General features: G+C 48.8%; 2 protein-coding genes across 2 annotated transcripts in view; one reads left to right on the plus strand and one right to left on the minus strand.

The window, feature by feature from the left end:
• The window catches only part of LOC144892699 (uncharacterized), a 400706-nt gene that overhangs the window by 224923 nt on the left and 153874 nt on the right, over window positions 1-21909 (plus strand). The gene's annotated exons all lie outside the window — the stretch shown is intronic.
• LOC137429508 (neuropilin-2) overlaps window positions 1-21909 on the minus strand; it is a 129689-nt gene that overhangs the window by 47619 nt on the left and 60161 nt on the right. Inside the window, exons 7-8 of the mRNA XM_078780917.1 lie at window positions 20949-21104; window positions 19023-19167 (exon numbers count right to left, since the gene is read on the minus strand). Of these exons, the coding sequence (XP_078637043.1) occupies window positions 19023-19167; window positions 20949-21104 (301 nt within the window). The remainder of the gene's footprint in view (window positions 1-19022; window positions 19168-20948; window positions 21105-21909) is intronic.

Consider the following 21909-nt stretch of genomic DNA (forward strand, 5'->3'; position numbering starts at 1 on the left):
GCCATCCGCACCTTCGGCCCGCGCAACGTCACCCTCTGCTTCGGCGGCCAACGCTTTGCTTGGAAGTTTGTAATTGCAAACGTGCCCATGGCTCTGCTAGGCGCCGACTTCCTCTACGCACACGGACTGCTGGTGGACGTCCAACGGCGTCGTTTAATCAACGCCGAAACCTTCAGCTCCCTGGTATGCACATTGAGCAGCTCCGCGCCGACCGAGCTGGCATGCGCCCTCCTGGCGGCGAACGAGTTTGCTCACCTGCTCACGGAGTTCCCGGCCCTCACGCGGCCGACGTTTTCGGCCGTCGCAGTACGGCAGGGGATCGAGCACCACATACCAACCACGGGCCCGCCGGTCTACGCCAGAGCCCGCCGCCTCGACCCAGCCAAGCTCGCCGTGGCCACAGCCGAGTTCGACGCTTTAGAACACCTCGGCATCGTGCGGCGCTCCGATAGCGCGTGGGCTTCGCCACTACACATTGTCCCAATGCCAGGGGGCGGCTGGCGCCCATGTGGCGACTACCGCCGCCTTAACGATGCTACCACCCCCGACAGGTATCCGATCCCGCACATCGAAGACTTCTCCGCCCGTCTGGTGGGACGGGTCATTTTTTCGAAAATTGATCTCATACGGGGATATCACCAGGTACCTGTCAGGGCGGCCGACGTCCCTAAAACGGCAGTCATCACGCCGTTTGGCTTATTCGAATTCTTACGGATGCCGTTTGGTCTCAATAACGTGGCTCAGGCGTTCCAGCGCTTGATGGACGGCGTGCTGCGTGACCTGCCGTTCCTTTTCGTGTACCTGGACGACATCCTCGTCGCCAGCACGTCCCGGGCTGAGCACCTCCTCCACCTCCGAACACTGTTCGGGCGCCTCAGCGAGCATGGCCTCATCGTCAACCCGGCCAAATGCCACTTCGGCACGACGGCCGTTGATTCTTTTGGCCACCACATCACCAAGAACGGGGCCGTGCCGCTGCCAACCAAGGTCGAGGCCATCACCACGTTCCCGCGTCCCCGCACCATAAAGGCCCTGCAGGAATTCCTGGGAATGGTGAATTTTTATCACCGCTTCGTGCCCCGCGCTGCTCAACTCATGCGGCCCCTCTACGAAGCCCTCTGGGGCAAGCCGGCCAAGCACGACATCGCCTGGTCCGCAGCAATGGATGCGGCCTTCCAAAGCTCAAAGTGGGCCCTCGCCGACGCAACACTGCTCGCTCACCCGGTGCTCAACGCTCCCATCGCCCTCACCACGGATGCCTCCGACTACGCGGTGGGCGCCGTACATGAGCAATGGGTGAACGGGGTTTGGCAGCCACTCGCTTTTTTCAGCCGGCAGCTTCGGCCGAACGAGCTCAAATACAGCACGTTTGACCGTGAGCTCCTCGGTCTACACCTGGCCGTCCGCCATTTCCGCCACCTCCTGGAGGGCCGACCTTTCACGGCGTTCGTCGACCACAAGCCGTTGGTTTACGCAATGGCCAAGGTCACGGAGCCGTGGTCGGCCCGCCAACAGCGCCACCTCTCCGCCGTGTCGGAGTTTAGCACGGACATCCGGCACGGCGCCGGCAAAAACAACGCCGTGGCCGACTGTCTTTCCCGGGCCAGCGCGAACGCGGTCCACCTGGGCGTGGACTTCGCGCTTATGGCGGCGGACCAAACCACCGACACCACGGTGCAAGCCCTCCGGGCGGCGGACACGGGCCTCCGCCTGGCCGACATCCCCTTCGCGGACACTGTCCTGCTCAGCGACGTCTCCCAAGGCCAGCCACGCCCCATCGTGCCCGTCACCTGGCAACGCCGCATCTTCGCATCCCTCCACGGCCTTTCCCACCCGGGCCGGAAAGCTTCCCAGAAGCTGGTGTCGGCACGATTCGTCTGGCACGGCCTTCGTCGGGACGTCCGCGATTGGACCAGCACCTGCACCAGCCTGCCAACGGGCCAAGGTCCACCGACACACCCAGGCCCCGCTGGCACCTTTCACCGTGCCCGAACGACATTTCGACCACGTCAATGTGGATCTGGTGGGCCCCCTCCCCCCGTCACGGGGGTTCACACACCTGCTCACCATGGTGGACAGGACCACCAGGTGGCCGGAGGCCATTCCCCTCATCTCCACCACCACCGCCGATGTGGCGCAGGCTTTCATCGCCACCTGGGTCGCTCGCTTCGGCGCACCGGCGGACATCTCGTCAGACCGCGGACCACAGTTCACCTCCGAGCTGTGGGGCGCGGTCGCCCGCAACCTGGGGGTCAAGCTCCACCGTACTACGGCCTACCACCCCCAAGCAAACGGGTTGTGCGAGCGATTCCACCGCTCCATGAAGGCCGCGCTCCTGGCCGGCCTTCAAGACGGCGGTTGGGCTGACCGGCTGCCGTGGGTCGTTTTGGGCCTCCACACGGCCCCCAAGGAGGACCTCCAGGCATCCACCGCCGAGCTTGTCTACGGCCAGGCACTATGCGTCCCGGGCGAATTCGTGCCCGACGCTACCAGTCCCTGGTCCGCAGCTCACCAGCGCTCGGACCTCCAGGAGGCCGCCCGACGGTTTGCCCCCGTGCCAACATCCCACCACGGTGACCCCCAGTCCTACGTCCCCCCAGCACTTCGCACAGCGGAGTATGTTTTTGTGCGTCACGACGCACATCGGGGGCCACTCTGGCCGCCGTACGACGGGCCCTTCCGGGTCCTGCGACGGGACGACAAGTCGTTCATCATCGACATCGGCGGCAGGTCGGACCGGATTGCGGTGGACCGCCTCAAGCCGGCGCACGTGGACGTCGACCAACCACCACGGGTGGCCCTTCCGCCGCGGCGAGGCCGCCCCCCGTCCACGGTGCCCCCCACTCGACCGCCCACCACCACACTGGACCCCCCCCCCCCCACGACCCGCCAGGGGTCGCTTCGGCCGGGTCATCAGGACCCCCCTCAAATTGACCCTGCCGGTGCAAGTCGATTCTGGGGGGACGTGTGTAGCGGCTACCGCTGGGTTTTCACAATCGCCTTGCACCTATCAAGGACGCGGAGCGATCACCATGCCGGGCTCATCCAGGACGCCCGGGCAGGCTCGCCCTCAACTTGCCAGGCCGCAGCCACGACGCTCGGCCACGCCCCCTCTCGCCTTTCCTGGGCAAACGCTCCAGGATAATGTGTGTATATATATTGCTGCCCGATAAACGGGCTTTTCAGAGTACCTGAGTGTTTTGTTTGAATAAAGCAACTCGGATGAATTCCAGCTTTTTGTCGCGTCCATTCTTCCGATCGACGTGGGAGCCCGAGCTCCTTCAAGATATCCATTTTTAAAAATATTTTCGTTTAATTAACGATATCTGCCAAACTACGTGCCCTATCGCAAATTCAAAAAGGACATTTTAGTGCTGAACAGATCTGTGAAGTTTACCCTCGATTGGATCAAAAATGAGGGAGGAGCTCGGTTTTAAAGGTTCATGCTTAAAAACGTCATAACTCTGAAATCATGTGATGCATGACGTCATGCTCGCTGACTTTTTTGTTCGTCATGGGTATGCGATTCTGCCTGCAAAGTTTGGCCTTGATCTGTTCAGCCGTTGCAGAGAAAAAGGGGTTTTCGTGTTTTCACGACAAACAATATGGCGACCTAACCACGTGACCTGTGACGTCATAATTACCACTAAAATATTATACAGACCGAATCCATCATATGGTGAAAAATTTATCTCAATCGGTCCTATTATTGCAGAGAAATTGTTTTTTAAAGGAAATTAAAACTTAAAATGGCACTGAGTTGAGGATCATCAGAATTATCAGAATTACCAAAGTTCAAAGTGCCATAACTTTGTCAAAAATGATCGAAACGTCGTGAAGTTCGAACTTGACCTGTAACTTATCATGAGGAAACCATGTACCAAATTAAAAATCATTAGCATTAAGCGTTTAGAAAAAAAAGTCCGGAAAACTGTTCTTTGCGTGACGGACTGACGGACTGACAGACTGACTGACTGACGGACTGATGGACTGACGGACTGACGGACTGACGGACTGACGGACTGACGGACTGACGGACAGACTGACGAACTGATAGACGGAGGGACGGCGTGCAATCCTATAGTCCCCTCCGGTGTACACCGGTAGGGGACTATTAGCAGTTGTTACACATGTACATGCAAAAAACAAGTTGTGAAAAATATTTTAAGGTTACTTATTGACTGCCCTTCGTATATATATGCGGAAGTGACAGCTTGTATAATGAAAGCAGATTGCACAGAAATGGGGGAAATGAAATTGCACACCTGACAATTGCCTGACACCGTGGATCCCGATGCAGACAGGTGGGAGGAGGGGGGCGGGGCGTCGATGTAATTTATACTTTTTAAAGGAAGGAAATAAATTGAATAGACTAGAGCAGGAGGAAGAAGCAGGGTGTTACGGATTCGTCACTTCCGTCGTTGTGGTTTTCATCCACTGTAAGCATTTTTAGTTCCATGTACTATTCTTGGTAAAGTTTGAGTGAAATGAGGAAAAATTAGTGTTTTAAAAGAAAAACGAAACGGATCGGGAGAAACCGGAAGAAAAAGAAGAGGAAGGAAAAGCGGGGCAAGTGAAGTCGGGGGAGAACGGCCGATCGGCTTTGAGGTCTCGAGCAGACGCTGGCGAACGTGGGTCACGAGCGAACATTGGTTTCCCCGGGAAAGGGATTCCTGTGACAGAGTGGACATCGCTGTGGCAGATAAACCTGCGTGGCGGGTTTTGCGGTTGATTCCGGAGTGAATCGTTGTTGGAGAGCAGGTACGCCACCATTACGGGCCCGTCTGCCATTTCGCCTCGCTGCAGCCTTATCACCTCGCTCCAGCCATTTCACCGCGCCCAGCCATTAGCCTGGTTCACGTGTGTTACGTGGATTTCAATTGGGAATTTGTGGTTTCTCTGTTTGGGAGCCGCTGAACGTTCATACCAGCGTCATTGTCTGGTGAACCGAAGGTGTGAATTCCCAGTCGCCTTTTGGGTGCACCTTTGCCTGACCGACGTCGGCCCGATTTCAACCCAGCGGCTCTACGGCAGCATTTACTGTCAGCCGACCTGGGTTCTGGTCTCGATATGACCTTTTTCTTGTGATCACTGGAGCATGGATCGACTTTGGCCTGGTGCCGGGACAGTGACTTTGGGAATGTTACATTTCACTCACGTGGAGCACCGTGAGTTATCGAGTAAGAAACTGATGGTACCATCATAGGAATGATATGGTATTTGTTGTGCAATTGATTAATATTGTACTTGTGCAAGTTGTTATTCTTGTGTGACATTAATACAATACTTGGTTTTGGTATTGATTGGTTGGTGTGGCTTCACCATTGGTCATTGGCACACATAATAGCACATCTTTCTGCCGTGACTCCTTTCGGGGCTCGGAGGTACACCGTGACCGGGGTTTGGGGAGGAGCACGTAACACAGGGCCATGTTCTTTTAATTCGATCTTTAATTTTTTTCATTTTGCCTTCCTAACTCCAGAGATTTCCCCCATGTAGTACCCATGCGCAACTGCAAAAGCCTTCACGTCGATCCTGCTGGTTAATCATTGTTCATTTTACTCAATAACGTTACACTTTGTCGCATTGTTTAATATTTTCTTCACTCAATATAATTGTTGGAACAGTAGAAAAACTTAAATTTAATGCTTTGGCAATATGGAGAAGGGGGAAGGACAGCCCTGCATAAAGCTTAGTTATAAAATATACACTTAATTATAAGAATCGCTAATGTGTTACATTTTTCAGATTGCACTCCAGATTTTCATACTTATTTAGTGCATGAGATCCCATCCTCAAATCCGAATCCAGATTTTGATTATACGCTTAAATTACTCCGTGAAAGGTCATGGTGGTTCCAAGGTAGGGTACGTTTGAATAAGCTGAAACAAAATGGCGGGTTAAGAACCCAGTGAAGTGACAGCGGGTTGACCAAGATAGCGCACCACCATTTTTGTGAGGCTTATTTTGTTTTTTTGGGGGTTTTTTTTTGTGATGAGCTCACCCTAAACGATCTTCAAAAGGGGTGTTTAAACACACCAAAACACTCAGTTTTCACTCATGCACTCCCTTGGAATTCGATAAGTATGCATGTAAAGTTTGGGCCGCTAGGTTTCATGGTTTTGGAGTTGTGGAGGCGAACCACACAATGACTGACTGATGGACACATACTCTCCTTTATTATTATAGATGGAAATTGCATCATTTTATAAAACTTCATAACACTCGTGAGGAGCCACCCTTCCCAACTTGGAGAATGTGGAGCCCAAAAGATTAAAAGGGGTAAAAAAAAAAAACCTTGGAGTATATATTTGGGCATTTTCATGACCGTTTTTCATTTTGGGTCGAGTATATCAGGGGTCTTTCTAAAAGGATCAACTCTTACAGTATCTCCGCTATCCCAGATTGTTATATTTGCCTTCATTCTGCAAGAGTATAAAACTCACTTCAAATACATTTATTGAAAAGGACTTATTCGAAGCTACACACAAAATGCATGGAAATGTTTGCGATAGAAAATACTGCTCCTGATTCGTTCCCAATTAGAAAAAAGAGGTGCTGATTCGTTCCCAGAATGAAAACTGTTTGTCGATGTGTCATTAACTCTGAACTCCAGCAGCGGAATGGCCAAAACAAAGTCCATTGAACCCAGCTTAGCTGATTCTTCCCTGTGGTTGCTTAATTACTGGGACTCATTGAAATGTTTGGGGGGAGGATTTGGGGGGATTCAATCATAGTTTGTTCATCGTTTGGCGAAACGATAACGGGCTAGATCAGCTCAGAACTAACTAGGATCAAAATACTAAACATCTTATGAGCTCGTAGGGTTATGGTTATGTACGGCTTGTTGTGCACACAACCTGTAAACCTGCACACAACCTGCACACAACCTGTAACCCTGTAAAGCCTGGGTTTGATTCTATTAAAGAAGCTGCACTTTGAGGCGTTCACACACATCACATGAGCCTATATGTTATGTTCAGGTAACTAGGACTAAGGCCTCCCTCAACTCCTGTTGTGGGCATTGGCATATTCGCCATACATGGCAAGTGCAGGTTGGCAAGATATTAATGAGTACATAATTTTAAGCTATCTTGCCAGCCTTCCTGGCCTATAATGAGTGTCAAAAAGGAAAAAGAACAACTAACAAACCATCAGAAGTTTCAAATGAATGTTAAATAAACTGTGTGGATTAAATGACGTCAGAGGCCGTGATTTAGCGAGTAGGGTAGTGGCAGTAACATGACATCATATGTTGAACAGACGACCCGTCTGGGAAGGGCATGTGTCAGTGTTAATTTAATACATCCTGGAGGTCAATACCACGTGAACTCCGTGACAGGTGAGCCGAGTCCGGGCCCGGTGCTGCAGCAATGATGTAAAATGGATGCAAAATACATTAGAGTCCCAATAAATCAGCGGAGTCCAAACGAACCTCGTTTGAGCATGGCCGTCACATTCACTCGAATGAGTCATCAATCGGCAGGGACGCACGCTCGCACAATGTCCTTTGTTCGTCGAGTACAATTGCACGGATACCACACAATGCGCACATCCATCATAAACACTTCATCTTGGCTTTATACGAGAAGTGCAAACCGATCGCACACCTACAACCTATTTTGGCTTGATTACCTGTCGAAGTGTCTTTTGAGTTGAATTGTGCCTAAGTGGAGAAAAAAAACTGTTGCCTTCATTTCCTTGTTTGGCCCAGCCATAAAAAAGGGGTACATCTCATCAAATTAGGTTTTTTACTTATTATTCCCATTAAAACAAACTGAACAGGTATAAGCTCTACGGCCCATGCCTTTCTCATCTATGATGGCAACTATGGCCTATGTCTCCCACTAAGGAGCCACAGTCTGTTTTGCAACTCGGAAAATAAATATTAAGTATTAAGTTAGAGTTGGGAGAGGAGCAAGGCATAGGCTGGTAGGATAGGGTAGACTAGATCAATGGGCACTCGCCTCTGAGAGGTCTAGTCTGGGTTTGAATCTCGACCCAGATATAAACTATCCAGATATAAACCCAGATATAAACTATCCAGATATAAACCCAGATATAAACTATCCAGATATAAACTATCCAGATATAAACTATCCAGATATAAACTATCCAGATATAAACCCAGATATAAACTATCCAGATATAAACCCAGATATAAACTATCCAGATATAAACCCAGATATAAACTATCCAGATATAAACTATCCAGATATAAACCCAGATATAAACTATCCAGATATAAACCCAGATATAAACTATCCAGATATAAACCCAGATATAAACTATCCAGATATAAACCCAGATATAAACTATCCAGATATAAACTATCCAGATATAAACCCAGATATAAACTATCCAGATATAAACACAGATATAAACCCAGATATAAACTATCCAGATATAAACCCAGATATAAACTATCCAGATATAAACCCAGATATAAACTATCCAGATATAAACCCAGATATAAACTATCCAGATATAAACCCAGATATAGACTATTCAGATATAAACCCAGATATAAACCCAGATATAAACTATCCAGATATAAACACAGATATAAACTATCCAGATATAAACCCAGATATAAACCCAGATATAAACCCAGATATAAACTATCCAGATATAAACCCAGATATAGACTATTCAGATATAAACCCAGATATAAACACAGATATAAACTATCCAGATATAAACCCAGATATAAACTATCCAGATATAAACCCAGATATAAACTATCCAGATATAAACACAGATATAAAATATCCAGATATAAACTATCCAGATATAAACCCAGATATAAACTATCCAGATATAAACCCAGATATAAACTATCCAGATATAAACCCAGATATAAACTATCCAGATATAAACCCAGATATAAACTATTCAGATATAAACCCAGATATAAACACAGATATAAACTATTCAGATATAAACCCAGATATAAACTATCCAGATATAAACCCAGATATAAACACAGATATAAACTATCCAGATATAAACCCAGATATAAACTATCCAGATATAAACCCAGATATAAACTATCCAGATATAAACACAGATATAAAATATCCAGATATAAACTATCCAGATATAAACCCAGATATAAACTATCCAGATATAAACCCAGATATAAACTATCCAGATATAAACCCAGATATAAACTATCCAGATATAAACTATCCAGATATAAACACAGATATAAAATATCCAGATATAAACTATCCAGATATAAACCCAGATATAAACTATCCAGATATAAACCTAGATATAAACTATCCAAATATAAACCCAGATATAAACTATCCAGATATAAACCCAGATATAAACGCCTCTGAGCTGTCTAGTCTGGGTTTGCATCTCGACCGAGATATAAACTATCACATACAGGGTGATGATGGACCAATGTATGCACCATCCATTTGGAACGACATGAACCTGGGGATCCGTATGCCAGCACTGGTTGGTGGTGGACATTTAAAATCTCATGGGTGTCCACTGTCCAGTGAAGAGTGGGTGATCTGTTATTCCTGGAACCCTTAACAAAATGCAAATTGCTGTCACCTTCAATCAAACGTCAGACCAATCAGTTCGTGAAAGATTTGGGCAAAAACAATCCCTGGCTAACTCCACAAGGAGCTGGGAATAATCGGGGCTGTTAAAGTAGTTGTAGTAGCAGTAGTAGTTGTTTTAGTAGTATAAAAACAGCATGAGCCTTTTGGAATACTGAATAAAGCTGCACCAATAAATTTCACCTCCCTGCATCTTGTATTTATTGTTATTAAAAAAACGCTTCTGTACACCGCCCTTGAGGCTCGGATTACAAGCCACCGTCTACAATTCCAATTGAAGAGACGTAATTTCTCTTTTATGGGGAATGTTTTTCGAGTTTATTTTATCCTCAAAATTAGACCGTAGTGAACACACATTCATGTTAAAAGATTGAACTTTAAAATATACCCTTGTAGCGGCTACCGCTGGGTTTTCACAATCGCCTTGCACCTATCAAGGACGCGGAGCGATCACCATGCCGGGCTCGTCCAGGACGCCCGGGCAGGCTCGCCCTCAACTTGCCAGGCCGCAGCCAGGATGCTGGGCCACGCCCCCTCTCGCCTTTCCTGGGCAAGCGCTCCGGGATAATATGTATATATATTGCTGCCCGATAAACGGGCTTTTCAGAGTGCCTGAGTGTTTGGTTTGATTAAAGCAACTCGGATGAATTCCAGCTTTTTGTCGCGTCCATTCTTCCGATCGACGTGGGAGCCCCAGCTCCTTCATTGGTGACCTACCGACATGGACATGGCAGTCGCCCTTAAACTGCCTACCTTCTGGGAGGCTCACGCGGCGGTTTGGTTCACACAGGCGGATTCCCTGTTCGCCCTGCGAGGCATCACGGCCGACGACACCCGCTTCCACCATGTGGTAGCAGCGCTCGGTTCGGCCACCGCGGCCCGCGCCCTGAGCCTCCTCGAGAGCCCGCCAGCTGCTGACAAATACGGCGTGATTAAGAAGCTTCTCCTCGACGCTTTCGCCCTCCCATCGGCGGAACGCGCACGGCGCCTGCTCGACCTGCCCGAGCTCGGCGACACGCGCCCTTCCGAGCGAATGGACTACATGCTTTCACTGCTCGGCGAGCACTCTCCGGCATTCCTGTTCCGGGAGCTGTTCCTCCGTCAGCTGCCTAACCCGGTACGCCTCGCCCTGGCAAGCACGACAATCACAGATCCCCGGGCCCTTGCCAGAGAAGCCGACAAGATCTCCGCCGCAGGACAGCGCATCGCAGCGGCGACATGGGACCCACCGCCGTCCGACGCAACACCCATGGCGCCCGAGCACCCGGCACGGTCGACGACCGAACTGCCGACGCAATTGGCGGCCGCTACACCGAGCCGACCACCTCCAGCACGACGACCGGGGCCTCCACCTGACCAAGCGTGGTGTTACTATCATGCCAGGTTCGGACAGAAGGCCCGGACATGCCGACCCCCGTGCACCTTCGGCAGGCCGGGAAACGGCCGGGCCGGCGTTCATTACCAGCCATGAGCGCCGGCCACACGGGCAACTTACTGTTCATCACGGATAAAGCGTCCGGACGGCGCTTCCTGTGCGACACCGGCGCCCAACTGAGCGTCATACCCGCCTCTGACCAGGACAGGCAATCCGCGGTTTGCGGCCCCTCCTTGGTTGCGGCCAACGGATCGACCATCCGCACCTTCGGCCCGCGCAACGTCACCCTCTGCTTCAGCGGCCAACGCTTTGCTTGGACGTTTGTAACCGCAAACGTGCCCATGGCTCTGCTAGGCGCCGACTTCCTCTGCGCACACGGACTGCTGGTGGACGTCCAACGGCGTCGCTTAATCAATGCCGAAACCTTCAGCTCCCTGGTATGCACATTGAGCAGCTCCGCGCCGACCGAGCTGGCATGCGCCGTCCCGGCGGCGAACGAGTTTGCTCGCCTGCTCACGGAGTTCCCGGCCCTCACGCGGCCGACGTTTTCGGCCGTCGCAGTACGGCATGGGATCGAGCACCACATACCAACCACGGGCCCGCCGGTCTACGCCAGGGCCCGCCGCCTCGACCCAGCCAAGCTCGCCGTGGCGAAGGCCGAATTCAACGCGTTGGAGCACCTCGGCATCGTGCGGCGCTCCGATAGCGCGTGGGCCTCGCCACTGCACATCGTGCCAAAGCCGGGGGGTGGATGGCGCCCGTGTGGCGACTACCGCCATCTCAATGACGCTACCACCCCCGACAGGTACCCGATCCCGCATATCCAAGACTTCTCCGCCCGTCTGGCGGGACGGGTCATTTTTTCGAAAATTGATCTCATACGGGGATATCACCAGGTACCTGTCAGGGCGGCCGACGTCCCTAAAACGGCAGTCATCACGCCGTTCGGCTTATTCGAATTCTTGCGGATGCCGTTTGGTCTCAATAACGTGGCTCAGGCATTCCAGCGCTTGATGGACGGCGTGCTGCGTGACCTGCCGTTCCTTTTCGTTTACCTGGACGACATCCTCGTCGCCAGCACGTCCCGGGCCGAGCACCTCCTCCACCTCCGAACACTGTTCGGGCGCCTCAGCGAGCATGGCCTCATCGTCAACCCGGCCAAATGCCACTTCGGCACGACGGCCGTTGATTTTTTGGGCCACCACATCACCAAGAACGGGGCCGTGCCGCTGCCAACCAAGGTCGAGGCCATCACCACGTTCCCGCATCCCCGCACCATAAAGGCCCTGCAGGAATTCCTGGGAATGGTGAATTTTTATCACCGCTTCGTGCCCCGCGCTGCTCAACTCATGCGGCCCCTCTACGAAGCCCTATGGGGCAAGCCGGCCAAGCACGATATCGCCTGGTCCACAGCAATGGATGCGGCCTTCCAAAGCTCAAAGCGGGCCCTCGCCGACGCAACACTGCTCGCTCACCCAGTGCTCAACGCTCCCATCGCCCTCACCACGGATGCCTCCGACTACGCGGTGGGTGCCGTACATGAGCAATGGGTGAACGGGGTTTGGCAGCCACTCGCTTTTTTCAGCCGGCAGCTTCGGCCGAACGAGCTCAAATACAGCACGTTTGACCAGGAGCTCCTCGGTCTACACCTGGCCGTCCGCCATTTCCGCCACCTCCTGGAGGGCCGACCTTTCACGGAGTTCGTCGACCACAAACCGTTGGTTTACGCCATGGCCAAGGTCACGGAGCCGTGGTCGGCCCGCCAACAGCGCCACCTCTCCGCCGTGTCGGAGTTTACCACGGACATCCGGCACGTCGCCGGCAAAAACAACACCGTGGCCGACTGTCTTTCCCGGGCCAGCGCGAACGCGGTCCACCTGGGCGTGGACTTTGCGCTTATGGCGGTGGACCAAACCACCAACACCATGGTGCAAGCCCTCCGGGCGGCGGACACGGGCCTCCGCCTGGCCGACATCCCCTTCGCGGACACTGTCCTGCTCTGCGACGTCTCCCAAGGCCAGCCTCGCCCCATCGTGCCCGTCACTTGGCAACGCCGCATCTTCGCCTCCCTCCACGGCCTTTCCCACCCGGGCCGGAAAGCTTCCCAGAAGCTGGTGTCGGCGCGATTCGTCTGGCACGGCCTTCGTCGGGACGTCCGCGATTGGACCAGCACCTGCACGGCCTGCCAACGGGCCAAGGTCCACCGACACACCCAGGCCCCGCTGGCACCTTTCACCGTGCCCGAACGACGTTTCGACCACGTCAACGTGGATCTGGTGGGCCCCCTCCCCCCGTCACGGGGGTTCACACACCTGCTCACCATGGTGGACAGGACCACCAGGTGGCCGGAGGCCGTTCCCCTCGTCTCCACCACCACCGCCGACGTGGCGCAGGCTTTCATCGCCACCTGGGTCGCCCGCTTCGGCGCACCGGCGGACATCTCGTCAGACCGCGGACCACAGTTCACCTCCGAGCTGTGGGGCGCGGTCGCCCGCAACCTGGGGGTCAAGCTCCACCGTACTACGGCCTACCACCCCCAAGCAAACGGGTTGTGCGAGCGATTCCACCGCTCCATGAAGGCCGCGCTCATGGCCGGCCTTCAAGACGGCGGTTGGGCCGACCGGCTGCCGTGGGTGCTTTTGGGCCTCCGCACGGCCCCCAAGGAGGACCTCCAGGCATCCACCGCCGAGCTTGTCTATGGCCAGGCGCTACGCGTCCCGGGCGAATTCGTGCCCGACGCTACCAGTCCCTGGTCCGCAGCTCACCAGCGCTCGGACCTCCAGGAGGCCGCCCGACGGTTTGCCCCCGTGCCAACATCCCACCACGGTGACCCCCAGTCCTACGTCCCCCCAGCACTTCGCACAGCGGAGTATGTTTTTGTGCGTCACGACGCACATCGGGGGCCACTCCGGCCGCCGTACGACGGGCCCTTCCGGGTGCTGCGACGGGACGACAAGTCGTTCGTCATCGACATCGGCGGCAGGTCGGACCGGATTGCGGTGGACCGCCTCAAGCCGGCGCACGTGGACGTCGACCACCCACCACGGGTGGCCCTTCTGCCGCGGCGAGGCCGCCCCCCGTCCACGGTGCCCCCCACTCGACCGCCCACCACCACACCGGACCCCCTCCCACGACCCGCCAGGGGTCGCTTCGGCCGGGTCATCAGGACCCCCCTCAAATTGACCCTGCCGGTGCAAGTCGATTCTGGGGGGACGTGTGTAGCGGCTACCGCTGGGTTTTCACAATCGCCTTGCACCTATCAAGGACGCGGAGCGATCACCATGCCGGGCTCGTCCAGGACGCCCGGGCAGGCCCGCGCTCAACTTGCCAGGCCTCGGTCGGGACGCCCGGGCATGCCCGGGCAGGCTCGCCCTCAACTTGCCAGGCCGCAGCCAGGACGCTGGGCCACGCCCCCTCTCGCCTTTCCTGGGCAAGCGCTCCGGGATAATATGTATATATATTGCTGCCCGATAAACGGGCTTTTCAGAGTGCCTGAGTGTTTGGTTTGATTAAAGCAACTCGGATGAATTCCAGCTTTTTGTCGCGTCCATTCGTCCGATCGACGTGGGAGCCCCAGCTCCTTCACCCTTATGAAGGAGGACAGACATCTGTACAAACACGCAAACTGACATTGTATTTTACATGTTAGATAAACCTGTAGCTACAGAGGTGAGGGCTATAGGGTGAGGATTGGGGAGGGTTTGAGGCAGAGGGAGTTGTGTACATTAGAATTCAAATTGACTATATACGTATTGACATTTATCTGCTATTTTCCCCAAATAAAATATTTATCGTAATCTTTCATTGCACATTTCAAGTATTGATTCCGGCAAGTATCGATTCTGGTAGCTATCAAGTTGTTGCTTTTTGTGCACAAAATCCAGGCTCATGACAGTTTAAGGGGACAGTGGGTAAAATGGCAACTCGTTATCAGTGTGCACAATAAGCAAATAAAAGAACGACCAGGGAGAGAGAGAGAGAGAGAGAGAGAGAGAGAGAAAGAGAAAGAGAAAGAGAAAGAGAAAGAGAAAGAGAAAGAGAAAGAGAAAGAGAAAGAGAAAGAGAAAGAGAAAGAGAAAGAAGAAGATGGAAACGATGGAAACACAGCATGTTGCAAATTTGAAGGTTGGGTTTGGTATGATTCTTGGGAGTAGATTATGGAAGGTTATTACTTGAAGTTTAACGTATTATCATAATATATCAATTTGCTCTTCGTGATGCGATGACCCAATTATTCCACTGAAGTTGGTCTAATTTAACCATCTTCATTCTTCATAATTAACTTGCCCAACCCTTATATACACCTACACAGCATTCCATCTCCTCTCCTCCATCCCTGATACTCCGCCACACATCTCATCTGATCATTAAGGCTTTTAATGGCAATTATTGAATGACATCTCCGCGTGAAAGTCATATCTGTGAGAGTGGGGGGTTTGCAACCAGAGAGTGAGGGGTTTGCATCCAGAGAGTGGGGGTTTGCATCCAGAGAGTTTGGGTTTGCATCCAGAGAGTTGGGGTTTGCATCCAGAGAGTGAGGGGTTTGCATCCAGAGAGTGGGGGGTTTGCATCCAGAGAGTGGGGGGTTTGCATCCAGAGAGTGGGGGGTTTGCATCCAGAGAGTTGGGGTTTGCATCCAGAGAGTGAGGGGTTTGCATCCAGAGAGTGGGGGGTTTGCATCCAGAGAGTGAGGGGTTTGCATCCAGAGAGTGGGGGGTTTGCATCCACAGAGTGAGGGTGCACCAGCTCCAGAGAGTGGGGGTTTGCATCCAGAGAGTGGGGGTTTGCATCCAGAGAGTGGGAGTTTGCATCCAGAGAGTGGGGGTTTGCATCCAGAGAGTGGGGGTTTGCATCCAGAGAGTGGGGGTTTGCATCCAAAGTGAACGTTCAAAGTAAACTATTACCATAAAAATGTGTTATATATATTTTGAACTTTCACTTCAGATAAAAAATCATCAAATTGCTGCAAACATTATAGTTATCATGTGGATAGTGTTTGTGGATTGTAAGAGGGATTCGATGTTCAGGGTATTGGTGGATTGGAGGTGGACGGTAAAATGATTGATACGTTCATGTGTGTGTATATAATATATATATATATATATATATATATATATATATATATATATATGCGTGAAAAAGTAAGTACACCCCATGTAAAGTTTTGACTTTTTCAACATATTTCAACATACAGCGATTTGATCTTCATTTCAACAATATTGATAGATAAAGGTGATATAATATAACAAATATCAAGAAACATTAACATTTTGTAGTCCATTGTATAATTTAAATAAACATAAATGCAAATTTCGCATGTGGAAAAAGTAAGTACACCCCTACATTTATCACCACTTCAAATACCTAAAATTAGAATCAGGTGCACCAGCTCATGGGCAAATGATTAGAACATCGTTAGAGAGGATCTTGGAGGAACCTGTCTTATTTAAATCTCAGACATTTAGTTTGGTTTGCTCTTTGTTGTTGAAGTGTGTGGCGTCACCATGCCTAGATCAAATTAGCTCTCTGAGGCCTTCAGAAAGAAGGTTATAGATGCCTACGAGTCTGGGAAGGGATTTAAAAAGATCTCCAAACAATTTGAAATCAATCATTTGACTATCCAGAGGATCATCTACAAGTGGAGAAGATTCCAAACAACTGCCAACTTGTTCAGGCCAGGCCGCCCTATCAAGTTCAGCCTGAGAGCAGACCGCAAGATGCTGAAAGAAGTGTCTAAGAACCCCAGAATGTCATCACGGGACCTACAGGTAGCTGTTGCCACTGTTGATGTCAAAGTACACGAGTCTACCATTAGAAAGAGGCTGCACAAATTTGATCTACATGGGAGGTGTGCCAGGAGGAAACCTTTGCTGTCCAGAAAGAACATCAGGGCAAGAATAAAGTTTGCCAATGAACACCGAGGCAAAGACAAACACTTCTGGAACAATGTGCTCTGGACAGATGAGTCAAAGGTAGAGCTATTTGGCCACAGTACCAGAAGACATGTTTGGCGAAAACCAAAGACAGCATTTGACCACAAGAACCTGATACCAACTGTAAAGCATGGTGGTGGAAATATTATGATTTGGGGCAGCTTTGCTGCATCAGGGCCTGCGCAGCTCACCATCATATAATCCACTATGAATTCTTCATTGTACCAGAGGGTGCCTGAGGATAATGTGAGGCCATCTGTCAGAAAGTTGAAGCTCAACCGAAGGTGGACCTTGCAACATGACAATGACCCGAAACATACCAGTAAATCCACCAAGGAATGGCTGTAAAGAAAGAAATGGAGGGTTCTGGAATACAACATACAACAGGCATTTTAAGGCCATTTTCCCTGCAAGAGCGGGGGTTAGCCTTGCGGTCCCCATGACAATGTTCTCCATTTTGCCCTATTTTCTGCATCTCCCCTTGTTAACCCCCTTGCCTGCATTTCTTCTTCGACCATCTTTAGTCGTAATTGTCATGGTTCTCTTTTTGAGGCAATGTTTTTATGGCCGGATGCCCTTCCTGATGCCAACCCTTTTAGTCGCCTCTTACGACATGCAGGGATACGGTGTACCTAATTCTAAACCGGGGTACACACAGGGAATGGAATGGCCAAGTTAAAGCCCGGATCTAAATCCCATCGAGATGTTGTGGGGGGATTTGAAACGAGCTGTGCATGCAAGAAACCCCTCAAACATCGCACAGCTGAAAGAATTCTGCATGGAGGAGTGGGAAAAAATTTCTCCCAGTCGATGTCAGAGACTAGTAGACAGTTATAAGAAACGCCTACTTGAGGTTGTTTCTGCCAAAGGGGGCAATACCACCTATTAGAGCCAAGGGTGTACTTACTTTTTCCACAGAGGGAAATGGCATCTATGTTAATTTTTTGTTGAATAAATTATTGCAAAGTCAATTTTTCATTGTTTTCTTGTTCAATTAGATCACCTTTATCTATAGATAGTTTAAATGAAGATCAAATATTGATATGTCCACATATGTTTAAAAAGATTTTAAAAACATTTTAAATGGGGTGTCCTTACTTTTTCCACATGCGAAATTTGCATTTATGTTTATTTAAATTATACAATGGACTACAAAATGTAAATGTTTCATGATATTTGTTATATTATATCACCTTTATCTTTCAATATTGTTGAAATGAAGATCAAATAGCTGTATGTTGAAATATGTTGAAAAAGTCAAAACTTTACATGGGGTGTACTTACTTTTTCGCGTGACTGTATATATAATATGTCACGTATAATATGTGTGTAATCATGTGTAAAATGTGTATAATCACGTATAATGTATAATCAAGTGTAATATGTATAATTACATATAATATGTGTATAATCATGTATAATGTATGTGTTTGAGTGTGTGAATTCGTTTGTTTGACTCTCCACGTGGTTCATGTATTTATTCCCATTTGGTACATGACTTCTATCATTTACAGAATACAAGTGACATGTTGGGAAATTTGATTTTAACGCAAAAACTTGTTGTATTAATTATATATTTTCATTAACAATATTTAAATCCATTTTGCAACCTACCAAGGCAGACTGCTCTTTTATTGGAAACACACATAATCTGTTTGGAATTAAAGCTTTAACAATTTCAGGAGACGAAGTTTCAAATGTTTGAGTTTGGGGTTGGAGGAGGAAGATGTATAAGCAGGGCATACTTCATCATGATGGGGTTGTGGTTAGGGGCGGGTCAAAATCTCTGCCATATTAGTGCCTGTAGACCCCAAAAACTATGAGCAGTATTTATAGAGTAGCTTTGTGTGTAGAGGTTGAGGCATGTATAATATGCAGAGAGAGGCATGTAATGTGCAGTGACAGGTGCAACTGCAAGTGCAATGTTCAGAGAGAGGAAGTGAATGGAATTAACAGGAGGAATCAACACCATCACGCATGGCTAAGGACAAACAGGTGTAGCTCAACAACAATTCACTTTTGCTTGATCGTTTCAGTTGACCATGTGGTGTATCTTACAAGAACAGTGTGGATCCTTGTGACGAACCCAAAGAGATCCATGACAAGCACTGTTTAAGCACATGCTCTACCAACCTGAGAGCGTGCAGCCGTAGATCTCGATGCGCATGGCGATGCCCTGGTACCAGCTCATGGGCTTGAAGCGCACGTAGCGTGCAAGTATAGGCTCTGGCAGATGTTGCTCAGCAACAGAGTATGCACCCACATTTCCAATGAAAGCCTGGTCCACGTCCATCAAAAACCAATAAGAATAATCAAGATAGGTCAACATTAGAGGAATATAGGAAAAAGAATGAGGAAGGCGTTTGGAGAATTGTTGTGGATGAATTGAGGTGAAATTTGGTGGAGAGGTTCGGTGTGTGACAAGAACGAAATGGTTCGACTTTGGTGAAGATCTGGATCTGGATGCAGATCCGAGAATTATTTAAGTGATTCTTCACCATTAAGCGATAGGCCTGAAAATGATATATAGCACAATATCTCAAAAAGTTGTGGACAGATTCGTATGAAACTTGGTGGGCAGATTAGGTGTGTGACAAGGACGAATTTATTCAATTTTGGTGAAGATCTGAATTTGGATCCGGATACGACAATTTTTTAAATTTTCTAATTGGTGATTGTTTACCATTGAGAGATGGGGCCAAAATGATATATTGCATGATATTTCAAAAGTTGTGGACAAGCTATGACAAAAATGGGTGGATGAGTTGGTTAAGTGACAACAACAAGCCAATTAGATTTTGGTTCAGGTCCGGATCCAGATCCGGCCTATCAAAGGGATTATTGGGTAAAATGCCAGGGGCATAAAATAAAAAGGCCCCTTTATATAAGGGTATGTGCCATGTGGCAGAGTAGAGAAAAGAAGGGACATTCCATAGCTTATAGAAAATGTTGAACAATAGAAAAGAAGGGACATTCAAGAAATATTGTGTGCATGCTGGACTACCCTTGTGTTCTTAGGAGGAACCTAGTAATGCTCCAGAAAAGTTCATATAAAGGAGTGAAGGTGATGTTAACCCTTTATATTAACTTTTCTAGAGCATTACATGGTTTCTCCTCAGAACACAAGGGTAAGTACAGCAACAGCATGCACACGAGATTTTTTGAATGTCCCTTCTTTTCTATTGTTTGGCATTTTCTATAAGCTATGGAATGTCCTTTCTTTTATATACTTTGCCAAGTGGCACATATTCTTATATAAAGGGGCCTTTTCTATGCCCCTGGCAATTTACCCAAGAATGTCCCTTCTTTTCTATAGTTTGCCACATGACACGTACCATATGAAGGGGCCTTTTATATGCCCCTGCCATTTTTCACAAGATACATTTTAACTGCAAATAAAATGCATTTGTTCATCGTACAAGACTTTATTCAAGACGATATAAAGAACTTGAAAAAGTAAGAGGGAAAAATATTCAACCAAGACGGGATTCAAACCCACAATCACCAGCCTGAAAGTCTGATGCTTTATCCCTTAGGCCATTGAGCCAACACGTTAGAATTAAAAAGTAATTTTTTCTAAAGGGGTACAAAGTGTATATATATATATATATATATATATATATATATATATATATATATATATATATATATATATATATATATATATGTGTGTGTGTGTGTGTGTGTTGTAGAAGCCGACAAACGTATTTTCAGTTCCCATGTTAAAGCTGCATACAGAGAAACGAACCCTTCTGTAAAGGGAGGGGTGCTTTGCGCCTCCCTTTGATACAAAATGTAAACTGTTCAGCCGGCGGAGGTATGCGCTCTACCGAGTGCTGTCTAAGTTACAACTGCAGTTCTCTTCCACAATTTTTTTTTTTTGCTTTAGTTCACAAATTTACTTTCGTCTCTACCCTGTACTTTTTTTCTCTACCTACCTCAAAAACAAAATGAAAGACAATACAGGAAATACAAAGGAAACTTAGAAACATGAAATAATTGATGTTATTGTATCACCCAATCCTGCACACACATTGAACACGAGTGAGATGAGCAAACCTTGTTTTTAGTTCTGTGTCGGTACACAGTCCAGACCTTCCCTGATGTGCTGTGCTCCAAGCGAAAACGCTTCACGTAGTACTCTAGTCCAGAAGTGTTCGATACTGCACCCTGGGTTGCCACCCCAGACACGAGATGCAGCGTGCGAAGATCGACCTGATACAAGGTGAGATCGCGTCTCGATCTCTGTTTTCCTTCATTTGCTTTCACACATTATCTATTTGCAGCATAGTCATACTAAAGTGCTGAGATACTTGCAGCATTACAAAAAAATAAATCAATGCCCCATCATCAAATTGCCATATAAGGAGATAAGACGGTTAAAAAAATTATATTCTAGAGATTTTGACATGGGTAGAAGCTAAATTTGTGGGCTCCCATTATCACATCACCCTCTTGGCAAACTCCCATTATCACATCCTTCTCTCTAGAAACTCCCATTATCACATTGTTCTCTCATCAAACTCACATTATCACATCCTCATCCCTAAAAACTCCCATTGTCACATCCTTCTCTATATAAACTCATTATCACATTGTTCTCTCTTCAAACTCTCATTATCACATTGTTCTCTCTAGAAACTCCCATAATCACAACATCTTCTCTGGAAACTCCCATTATCACCTGAACCTCTCTGCAAACTCCCATCATAACATCACCCTCTCCAGAAACTCCCATTTTAAAAACATCCTCTCTGGAAACTCCCATTATCACATGATCCTTTCTGGAAACTCCCATCATCACATCACCCTCTCTGGAAACTCCCATTATCACATCACCCTCTTGGCAAACTCCCATTATCACATCCTTCTCTCCAGAACTCCCAGTATCGCATCATACTCTCTGGAAACTCCCACTATCACATGATCCTCTCGGCAAACTACCATTTTCACATCCTTCACTCGAGAAACTCCCATTATCACATCACACTCTCAGCACACTCCCATTAGCACAGCCTTC

Source organism: Myxine glutinosa, chromosome 6, assembly GCF_964187855.1.
Source record: "Myxine glutinosa chromosome 6, kmMyxGlut1.1, whole genome shotgun sequence".
In the NCBI taxonomy this organism is placed as follows: Eukaryota; Metazoa; Chordata; class Myxini; order Myxiniformes; family Myxinidae; genus Myxine; species Myxine glutinosa.